The following is a 12,158-nucleotide window of genomic DNA, read 5'->3' on the forward strand; positions in this document are numbered from 1 at the left end:
GTGATTGCTTCTCCTACTACAAAATGGTGAAGACTAAATAGAGAACTAACTAACATGGGTGATCAATACATTTTCATACTTACAACTCCTGATAAGCTCAAGCAGATACAAATACAGCAAAATAAGATTTTGCTATATTTTATATATGAAAAATCTTTATTTAAAAATTTGTAATTAAAACAAATCATATTTTACATTAGGCACAGCACACAAAATGTAACATTTAAAAAATGTGTGCGTGCGTATTTCGTTTTTAGGAGCATTAGCAACTAATGCCATATTGCTCCGGGGATATGCGGTGGTCATTCCCTGACCTTTCCACATCCTCCGTATTTGGTGGTCACAGGCTCGAACCCCCGTCTAATCAAGAAGCGTGTGCTATGCACTGCTGCTCCTGCCCACCTGGCTACGAAGGCGCCGTGCATGCATGTATGTTGGCTTGACTTAGCCGAGTGGTCAAGAGCACGAATGCACCTGTATACATGCTTTGATGTTTGTATTGATTGATTTATTGTAAACTCCACTGACCTGGTGGTCACGCCGGAGTATAAACAAGAACATATATATATATTGTTAATTTATGATGATTAATGAGGAATCCTGCCAGGACAAAATTTCTTTTTTGTCCCAGGAACACCTGGTTACCACACTGTTTATTCAGGCATATATTTTCTTTCAAGGGAAGGGAAGGGAAAAAAGATATATTTTTATTTTCTGTAAACGTGTGATTACTGTTAACATAATTCTATAAACATTATCATCATAACTAAATATATCAAAGGTAAAAAAAAACTGATTTATTACTTATGTATGAATGTAATGAAACTTTTTTAACATTTTTTTTTATAATTTTCCACGTAACTTGCATTATTATATGAACATCTACTGAAATTGTTTCAACACCGATGTACACTTGTTATCAATGAAGAACACGAGAGAATGCCTCCTGTGGGCACAGAAACACCAGCACGGGGGGGTCTTTTATCCTTTCAATATAAACGTTGAAAGGGTAAAACAGACCCCTAAAATCATGTTAATTCAGTTTTTAAATTAGTGGAAAGTGCAGCTATAAATAAAAAAAAAAAAAGTTTTCATAAGCAAAGGAAAGTGAACGAATTTGACAAACGATGTATATCTGCGAGATGCCTCCCAAAAAAACATTTTCGAAGGTAGTAAATGTTTTCCTTACACGATACTAGGGTGAGAGAAATACTTGTGTTTCAAATCCAATTATGAAAAATGCTGCCAAAGTATACAAATTATACTTTGTGCATGATTTGAACTTTTTTTTTTTTTTTTTTTTGAATAGCACTTACTTCACTCTTCCCAAATCTCCTTTTTTGCAGCCGAGAAACAGTTCACGTATGTCCATATTTTCTAACTGAATGTCACTAGAATATGGGACTCCAAAATTTTCCCACTATCCATAATGAAACAACTAAAATAGCGAGTTTAATTAAAAAATATTTATAGCTCGAACGGACGCAGTAATATACGAATTTTTAAGCAGAACGCCAAGCGTAAAAAGCTATATTCGATTCACAAGTACGACATAAGACCAAAAATACTTAAGATACTAATACCAAAGTGTCCCGACAATTACATATGTGCAAAAGTTTCGCACAAACAACAATTACTAACATGATTTGTGATGGTGAATATCAATTTTAAATGGTTGTAGTATCCACAAGGGTGCAAATAACAAAATAATTATAATCGATTTCCCATATCGTGTGGAAAAGAACTAGAATTCGAGTCTATGTCGGATTTTTGAAAATTTTTTTTCTTCACTTCGTGGTTGATCTCGCAAACTTGGTTTTTCATCTATTAAACAGGCAAATCTACTATGGAAATCGGTCAATTCACAGGTAAACTACAAAATGCAACAGGTTGAACCAGCAGAGAGTAACTGCTGATTGACCCCACCTAGATCCTCGATATCCTCTGAAATGGAATTAAAATAAACCAATAAAATCGTCTATTATTTTTTTTTAATTTAGTGCTAATTGATTGTTGTTGAGTTTTACAGCAACGGCAACTAAGGCCATATTGCTCTGTATATATTGCCTGCAAATTGATGTGTCCTGAGGTCGATTTTCTGTTTGCTGGACGAAAAACCCGAGTTTCCGGGAGAAAAAACACGCTACCCCCGCCTAACTCAGCCACATTATGAAAAAGACCCATAAAACTTCCTCCCGACGTCGACGGGATTCGACCTCAAATCTTTTCCACCCGGTATGGGGAGGACGACGATCCTACCAACTGTGCTATCCACGAGGGCTTAAATTGGTGCTATACGTCTATTCGTCTATCCATCAGCAATGAAAGTGACAAGAAATGTATGAGAGAACACACACACTACTCATTTCTGGTCCTCCTACAGTGGCACTGTTCTTCACAAAGATACAAGGCGGAGATGAACGGACGTTCCAGGTGCCGCCCATTACAAAAACACATGTCCACAATGTATAAGAGAAGCTTTCTAAAAAATTGATCTTTGTACACTTGAACTATGTGATAGATGATTTATTGCAGAATTATTTGGAAAATGGATATTTGCAGTGGTATATGCCGATGACGTACTAGTAGTGGCAAACGGTAATTCCCGACATCAGATTGAGCATGCAGCATCAAAGCTTTTTGGAACTGCAATGAAATAGGCCAGAACCCATAAAATTACCATTTCTGCTACAAATTCAAAGGTAATTTTACTTAAGGAGAATCTTAGAGCAAACAGCACTCATAGTTCGAAGTGATGAAATAGTAATTACTTCTGTCTATGTCTAAATATTTCTTGATGACAAGATCACATTCCTGGTCCATGCTAAATATATACATTATAGAAGGTGAAAGTGTTATAATCGAAATTAATAAGGAATTCAAGAAAGGAATGGGAATCAATGGCAAAGTGCTGGATATTTTAAGAGGCCTGTTCATCCAGGGCTCAGATCTGGTATGGGCTTGGAACACCCAGGGTCCTGAGCTCGATATCATCATTTTTCTCTTCCTTGGTGATTCCTCTCTCTCTCTCTCTCTCTCTCTCTCTCTCTCTCTCTCTCTCTCTCTCTCTCTCTCTCTCTCTCTCTCTCTCTCTCTCTCTCTCTCTCTCTCTCTCAGGGTAACTCAGAATTTTTTTTTTTTTTTTTTTGGCTGGTGCAGCAAAAGCCTCAGGTTTCTTTGCATCATATAGCTAATAAGAATAGGAATGAACAGATTTTCATATAAAATGCTTAAAAGCATAGGTTATTATAGCCTATACTTGTGGGCGTAGGGACACTGGGCGAGAAATTTTGTTCCAAGGAGACAACACACTTCGACTCCAATAATTGTATTACTTGCAAGAAAAAAGCTAAAAGAACCCACTCAAATGATGTCTTGCAGGATATTTCAATGGATGCTGTTCATCTGAAGTGAGATGTGTAATTCGGCTTTTCTTTTAACTAGTTCACGCTCGCGTGATGCAAATATTTAAAGTTCATTTATGGTTCGACCCAAACTCACAGAATTAACTTTTCTTCCTCCTCGTTTATCCCAAATAATTAGCGCCACTAGTGTGAAGTCAAGTAAAATGTGCTCCTACTTTTTGGATGTGTTTGTGCGTCTTTAGCAACCCCTGAGCTGGAAAAATATGTGTCAGTGAAAATATATGAGGTGGTGAGTCTAGAGGTTACGTTTTGGGAGTTGGGGTTGAATATTTACACAGAAATAACTGATTTAAATTTTACAACAATTTGTGCTCTCATTTCATATAGAGAAACATTGCTCCATAGGAAAAGCATTGTGGAAATCCTATAGTGAATTTTCCCATAGAAGTTGCATTGGTCCATAGACTTTATATGGGACAAGATGGCTGCCTGGCTTTAATTCTTTTTAAGTGTCCAGGGATACACTATAACAGGGATAGTGACACCTATCTGTGGTGGTTATATAATTTCAGGGGAAATTTTGTTATTAAAATTTGAAAATTGAATGTTTTCCTATGGATGGACTTTTCCCATAGGTTAACATAGGATTTATGGTGGGCTGGTTTTGGGCTAAAATTAGCAAACCTTTAAAACTCAATATCTGCTTAACTATTGGGATTGAGGTTCTCATCTTTGGTAGGTGAGTTCTTAAAGAAATTACTTATTTTTCAAGATTTTTTCTAGCTCCATCTGGTGATTAGGAGCTGAGATACAGGAACTAGGTTTAGGCAAAATCAAAACTTTTATGCTGATTTTTGCCCATTGGTTAACATTGGAAAATATATATATTTTGAACCAGATTTTTATTGTAGGTGAGAGGTAAGTGTAAGGAATACAGGACAGTCAAGCAGAAGAGGATCCCTTTAATAAATAAATAAAGAACTTTTATTACAGGAAGAAGAGGACTTATTAGAGATAAGGAGAATCGTGGTAGTTTTCTTTAAACAAAACATACATTATGGATATAGAATCTAGTAGGGAGATAGCTGGGGATTTGGATATAGAGGGGGTGTTCTCTGGCGAGTCTGGGGATAAACCAGAACCCCGTAAGAAACAAAAGGGTAAAAATGTTGTTACATCAATCAAGGGAAGTTCTAAGGGTGATAAAAGTAAAACTAAACGGAAAAAATCTGTTTTTATTGACGTGGAAAAAGGTAAACGCGATTCTGAGGGAGGTACCTCTACTGACTCGGAGTCATCAGCGTTAAGATCTCCCGAGGTTTTTAAAACATTAAAAGGTCGTAAGGTTCCTTTGACCCCTAGGGTGGTGCCTCATGGAGACAGGGACATAATCAGTAATATAGATAAAGATAATGTAGTTTGCCCCCCCTAAGCTAATTGTGGACTCATCCACGTTAACGGAGCTAGAGGAAGTAGACGTGTCTGATCCTTCCAGTTCATTTGTATCAGATAAGAATCGGAGAGAAGTGACACAGAGATGGGAATCGATATTGAGCTCCCCACTTGATGATGATCCCATTTCTGGACAGGTCCAGGAGGTCTCTGGAATATGTTCTGCGGTTTCAAGGACTAAAAAAGCCCTCACAGATTTTTTGTTTTCAGAATCCAGCGGGGTTACTGCTGTTGCTGCTAGTCGCATCTTGGGCTTTTGGGCAGATGTGGAAGCAGTGAATACCACTCCACTAGTGGACAATGAGCGCTTAAAGGTACGCTCAGCCGAGCATGAGACTCGTGCGGAACTTTTTAGTAATTTATTGACGACGCAGACTGAGTCAGGAAGTTTGAATCCTAGATATAAAACATTTGCAAAGGTTGTTGGAAGTGGTTTGATTGGAGAGGATGAACCAGTTTTATCGAAGTCAGTTGGGAATCGTGAGAGTGCTCGCGGTTCTGTTCGCGGGGCTCCTGAATTCCAGTCTGACACTAATAACATAGTTATTTTTCGTCCATCAGAAGGCTCTGAGATTGACTCTAGTCTGAGCGGGGGAACATGTTCCCAAACTGTAGCAAGGGACCAACCAGAGAGAATGCCATCTACAAAGGACACCGGAGAAGAGAAGTCAACAGAAGTTCCCTTGGATCCTACATTGCCTGAAGGCACAGTGTATGAAAAATCTCTAGCCTTGAAGACGGCATTAGAGAATGTTTTCAAAGAACCATCAAACAGAATTACAACAGGTATTAGATCGCGGATTGTAAACATTTTCAGTAAGATGGAAGCCATGCTGATAGAGACCATCCTAGAAAATGAAAAGGCAAACGTGAAGATACAAATCTACGAACAATGTGGGGCAAATCAAATGCTACAGCGTGCCCCCACCTATGTCCAGGCGCTGAGGAATGGCTCAAACCAGTTACAACCAAACGAAGAAGGGCAACAAGAAAAAAGGCAACCACTCTTGAAAACACCAAATTTGGTGGTTCTCAGACCGACAACCCTGGAAAACACTGAAAATGTCCAATGCAGCGAAGAACTGAAGGTTAAATTTATGAAAGAGGTGAAAGATGACTTGAGGACTACTAGAATTAAACCAATAAGAAAAACAAGAAGCACAGGATTAATAATAGAAACAGAAAATAAGGAAGATATACAGGCAATAATGGAAAACCCAAAACTTGTCAAGTTAGGGCTAACAGCGGAGCCGCCAAAAAAGCGTGGGCCTTCAATTATAATATTTAATGTAGACCAAGACGTAACGCCTGAACAACTAGCAACTGAAATTGTCACCAGAAATCTAAGGAATTTAGACCAGGACGCACAAAAAAAATGCATGGTAACACCAAGGTATTCAACCGGTACCAGATCGGGAACCAATAGGAACTGGGTAGTTGAATTAGACCCATCTGCATGGCAACAGCTTAAAAAATGCAACAGAATATATATAGAATGGGGATCCCACCGGTTCCGGGAGCATGCAGCGGTGCCGAAATGCTTTCGGTGCTGCAAGTTCGGACACACAACCCACACCTGTACTCAGACAACGCCTACTTGCGGCCATTGCTCTGGCAAGGGCCGTGAGTACAAAACGTGCCCCAACAGGGAACAGGAACCAACCAGTGCCAATTGTAAAGCAGCCAAAATGGAATACACACATTCGATCAGAGATCCAAACTGCCCGGTCTATATCAAAGCAAAGGGTCAATACCAAAAGAGAATCGACTATGGAGACAAACAATAAGAAATATAATACATCCAAAATAGAGATCATCCAACAAAATGCGCAAAGAGCCAGAGCAGTGGCAGAACAGCTAAGGATAAAAGCTGACGAAATCAATGCAGACATTCCAATACTCCAGGAGCCGTACACCCATTCTAAACGGGTGTGTGGATACCCGATCACATATAAGATAGTACACGAAGAGGAAGATACCCCTTGGGCGGCGGTAGTGGTACGCAACCCAGACTACACAGTCACGAAAGTTAAACAACTATGCTCGTCATGGGCAGCTTGTGCCCACGTATTGACGCCACTAGGCCAGTTCTACATAGTGGCACTGTACTGTAGACCGGGGGAGGACATTACCCCAGCTACACAATACCTTCAAGTTTTGGTAGACTTGCTCCCGGACGAGAAAATAATCATAGGGGGAGATGTCAATTGCCGATCCCCCACTTGGCACAGCCTGACTCTGGACAGAAGCGGAACTCGGAACGGGCAAATACTAGACGAATATCTTTCTAACTCCCCGATCATGGTACTAAATCGGCCGCACCAACTGCCCACGTTCTGTAACACACTGTGGGAGGCCACGATCGACGTCACGCTGTCCACTAGGAACGTCGCAGGCTATATAAAGGATTGGCTTGTTCGGGATTCGTGGACAACGTCCGATCACAGAGTGATTACCTATCAGATAGCAAGGTCACTTGACAGAGCCCCAATATCCAAGCAAATACAAAGCCGCTATGCCATTCGCAAAGCAAATTGGGAACGTTTTAAATAAATCCTAATACCAGCAACGGCCCAACATCTAACTGAGACAAATCAGCTCGAGGAACCCAATAAAACCCAAACTAAAGTAACCAAGATAATAACAGAAGCCAGCAATGCAGCAATAAAAAGAAGAAGCCTGATCCGGGGGGCTGTCCCGTGGTGGACCCTGAAAATTCAACAGCTCAGACGGGAAACAATTAAAAGAAGAAAACAATTCCAACGGGCAAGGCGCACATGGCCGGCCCATCAGGTTGAAGCTTTAAGGGAAAGATATAGAGAAGCCAGAAACAGCTACACAAATGCGATCGTCAAGAGCAAACGCAAGGCCTGGGAAACCTTTGTTAGCACAACAGGGAACACCGAACCCTGGGGTGTGGTATACAAGATAGTGACGAATAAACTTCCCAGGGGGGAAGTCATTTCAACTACCCAGACACCACAAGGTGATTATACCACCACGTGGCAACAATCTATAAGCAATATATTGGATGCCATCTTCCCGAAACCAATAGAGCCAACACTGCCAGAGCAACTTATCATCTGTCAAGATAATGAAGTTTATTCAACAGACACTCAGGAGCCAACCTTCACACGGAATGAACTACAACAAATGGCAACCCTGATAAGAAATAATAAATGTCCAGGCCTGGACTACTTAGAACCCGAAATTATTAAGAAGACCGTGGAGATCGTTCCAGACCTCCTCTTACACCTATATAACAGCTGCTTGGCTAAGGGCATCTTCCCCAAAAAATGGAAGACAGCAAAGGTAAAATTAATTGCCAAAAATTCGAACAAACCACCCCACCTGCCAAACTCTTATCGGCCAATAGCCCTACTGCCGGTTGCAAGCAAACTGCTTGAAAGACTACTCTGCACAAGGATACATCAGCATTACCAGGCAGCGAAACTCACAGAGACATCGCAATACGGATTCAAGAAGGGTTCGTCTACTGTGGAAGCCTTGCGTAGCCTATCGGAATTAGCAGCAAACTGCAATAATAAATATCTTCTAGCCATCTCCGTTGACTTCGCTGGGGCGTTCGACACCATTTGGTGGCCGAGCGTACTGGCAAGACTAAGGCTGGCACAAGTGCCGATCAACTTATACTCCATAATTAGGTCATATCTCTCCGAGAGACGCATCATCGTGGAAGCACCTTATGGTAGAGTGAATCGTGATGTCCACAGGGGCTGTCCCCAGGGTTCTGTTCTGGGGCCGCTCCTGTGGAATATGGTTTTGGACGGGTTCTTGGCTTTGCACCTCGGTGATGTGCGCTCCCAGGCCTTTGCTGATGATTTGGTCCTCACCATTGCTGCAGATAGCCGGGCCCAGCTAGAGGAAAAGGCCAATCAGGCAATGCTGATATTGCAAAACTGGACGAGAACCCACTGCCTGACGATATCAACAACAAAGACGTCCTCCGTTCTGCTAAAAGGCAAGCTTGATATACGTAGACCGCCACAAATAAAGGTGGGACCTACCACAATAAAATTAGTGACCCAGTTAAAATATTTAGGAATTATACTGGATGGTAATCTTACCTTTAAACACCATCTAACTTATATCAGAGCCAAAATCAAAAGATACTCTGGATTGGTGGCTAGGATCGTCAGGCGGGACTGGGGGTTAAACCAACGCACCCTGTCATTGTTTTATAAAACAACCTTCCTACCGATCATCACTTACGCCTCAGCAATATGGTTTTCAAAAACAGGAACTGTAGTAAACCGACGCATCCTTGATGCAACGCAAAGAACAATCCTACTGACAGTTACACGTGCTTGTAGGACAACCAGTACCCACGCGCTGCAGGTCTTGGCCGGAGCTCTTCCCCTTGACTTAGAGATCATGCGTAGGGGAATGAACTACCACATAGAGAAAGGAATACCTTGTACATACCATGGCTATACTGTGGACGTTAATGCACCACAAAAAAATGAAAAGACAAGGCTGCAAAAACACCTGATGCAAGTTTGGCAGGAGCGTTGGGCCAACTCAAATAAGGAAATTCATTCCGAACATCGACAGGATGTACCCCAGTCCCCCAACTTGGTTTCAACCTGGCTTTTACACCACCTATTTATTGACTGGTCACGGAGCCTTTAAAGCCAAGCTGGCAGCGCTGGGGATTGAGGTGGATCCGAGATGTGCCTGTGGGGAGCTTGAGTGCTGGGAGCACATTATGTATGATTGCACCCATTATGAGGACCTCAGGTGCAGACTGATCACTGCAATACACTACCTCCCCAAGAACTTGGAATCACATCTATTGGACTCACTTGAGGAATACAGGGAGCTAAAGGAATATGCCCAAAAACTATTTGGTAGGCGTAAAACACTGATAGCCATCTACAGAAGAAGATAAAAAAAAAAAAAAAAAAGGAGACACGGAACACGCGTGGAGAGGACTCAAGGAGAACCTCGCCCAGGAACCTGCTTACTACTAATCATCTAAAACCAGCGATCGCAAGAATAACCCCATGGAGCTGCGGATCTTCCCATGATGAAGAGAAGCACAGCCATAGCTAACAGACCAACAATGGACCTGACCAATGTTCATAGCTGAGGAAAAATATGGCTATCAATGACAGAGAAGACCAACGAAGATAGAGAAACTCCAAGTTGCTGCCTCAACGGAGCCATATTGGCTCTATGCTCTGCACTCTCTTGTGCAGTGCAATTCTTTTACTCCCACTCCCGGCAGGGGAGAGAGGTGACGGCTTGCTGTCGCCTCTCTTCCCTGCCACACCATTTTTCCCTCTGGTGGGGCATGGGCATGCCTCACTGAAAAATTGGGGGTCACCTACCTTATCGACCCTCTTCTTCCTATTTCACCCCCCAGCCTTCACTCTCCCCTCCCAGCACTTTTTCTTGCACAGCGTATAGCCCTACACGTCCAAATTTAAAATACACCAAAAAATTTCGCCCAACCTTTTAGGCACTTTAGAAACAAGCTTTCAGCGTCAAACCCCATATTAGTGCTTTAATGTAAGTGATTTAAAATCAACCGCGGTCGTTCCAATTTTATTTTAGGTCCTAGCCACTAAAATCCCAGGAAAGTAAGTGGCAGGACCTGCCAGAGTACAATTGACTCAATGGTAACACCCGGCTAGCCTCCACGTGGCGAGGTATGGGCAACGTCTGGTCCCATTAGGGGCCTGGCGGCCAATAAGCCGGATAAACAATGGGCACAACATATAACACTACTCATGACCCACACACTTCTAAATCTCTGGCTTTGACAGGGTACTGTCACCGATACATAGAACATTCGCGGAGATGGGAGAAATCCCAGGAGCCGCTAGACCCTCAATACCTCATACCTCATGATGTCTTGCAAGATGCTTCTAGAAGATTTCCAACTGACTGAATAATTGAGCAAAGGATATTAGTCGAATATAATGCAAAATTAATAGTTTCTTTGAATTATGAGAATAAAGGTATGCTTAAGAATGGACAATGAGAGTAGATAATCAAAAGTGAAAAAAAGAACAAAAACGTTTTCAGTTTAAAATTCAAAAACCATGGCAAAGTAGGTAGTAAAAAAAAAAAAAAAAAAAAGGTAAAGTGCAGCCATTATCAAACCAGTGCAGGATGGAAGCCTCCTCAACAATTCATGCTGATGGAAATGAACCATAATCTGCCACGCTAGTCCAGTGCAGGTTGGCAGATTGACCGTATTCAGCAGTCAGGGATTTGAACTCCAGTCTACTCAAAGAGCGTGTGTTACTGCACTCCCACTCCTGACCACTCGGCTACAGAAGTAGGTAGTACGGTTCCATTAATTAGAGGTATTATGAAATCAACAGGGACTACCTTAATTTTTGATATAGGATGCTTCTTTTCCAACCAACTCTCCTAGTCCGACGCGCTAACAATTCTTTGTGAAGGCGATATAAATTTTATAAAAAATGTGAAACCTTCTCCCCACTGTCAGAACAGTTGTGTTCCAAACCTCTGGGTCTCAGTATTGAGCGCTCAACCCAACTTCTGTGTACAAACACCATACCTCTGCCAGGAAGGAAAACATTACATAGGTTGACATTAAAATTAAAATTTAACGGTCTAAAAAGCTTGATGAATATGGAGCGATTGTTCTCTTCATTCCTTTTTATTAGATTAAATTAATTAGAGAGAAGGTGAGAGAGAGAGAGAGAGAGAGAGAGAGAGAGAGAGAGAGAGAGAGAGAGAGAGAGAGAGAGAGAGAGAGAGAGAGAGAGAGGAGTTCAGTTATGCCGTGTTGAAACTTGTTCAGTTATGACTTGTTGAAGTGTGCTCTAAAAGACACAGTCCTTGGTTTTTATGGAACGACGGCCATTAGTTCTCATGGTAAATGTAGCAAATTAGCTTTTTCCAAGTTGAATTCCTAATTGTACTGTGTAGCTGAGGAGCACACTGTTTTAGATTGCGATATTTATGGACAATATTACAGGAAATGTGGAAAGAAGTGAGAGCCTTAAATGATTTCAAAGACTTCATTTAGGAAGAATGTGATGAAAGAGGTGATTTTTATTTAAGATTTTATGGGTCTAGGAAAATTCATCGAAAACAATTCACCGAAAATACAATTTATCAAACTACTAATTAGCATTAGTAGAGGTATATGATTCAAGAAAGCAGGCTTATACAGCATCAGCCAAAAAAAAAAAAAAAAAAAAAAAAAAAAAACTTCCCATTATACCCATCCATTCGCTCCAAATGTTTGTCTAGTTCTGCTTTGAATTTATTTAAGGTGTTAACTTCTACAACAATAAAGGGAAGTTTGTTCCAGCAATCAATACGCACATCTATTGC

General features: G+C 41.2%; 1 protein-coding gene across 1 annotated transcript in view; it reads right to left on the bottom strand.

The window, feature by feature from the left end:
• The window catches only part of LOC150091210 (ankyrin repeat and BTB/POZ domain-containing protein 1-like), a 309,182-nt gene extending 307,708 nt beyond the window's left edge, over nt 1-1,474 (bottom strand). Inside the window, exon 1 of the mRNA XM_090382805.1 lies at nt 1,317-1,474. Coding sequence (XP_090238931.1) covers nt 1,317-1,372 — 56 coding nt within the window. The 5' untranslated portion in view covers nt 1,373-1,474. The remainder of the gene's footprint in view (nt 1-1,316) is intronic.
• Nucleotides 1,475-12,158: the final 10,684 nt, after the last annotated feature.

Source organism: Mastigoproctus giganteus, chromosome 1 (assembly GCF_048544385.1).
Source record: "Mastigoproctus giganteus isolate SK-2022 chromosome 1, ASM4854438v1, whole genome shotgun sequence".
NCBI lineage: Eukaryota > Metazoa > Arthropoda > Arachnida > Uropygi > Thelyphonidae > Mastigoproctus > Mastigoproctus giganteus.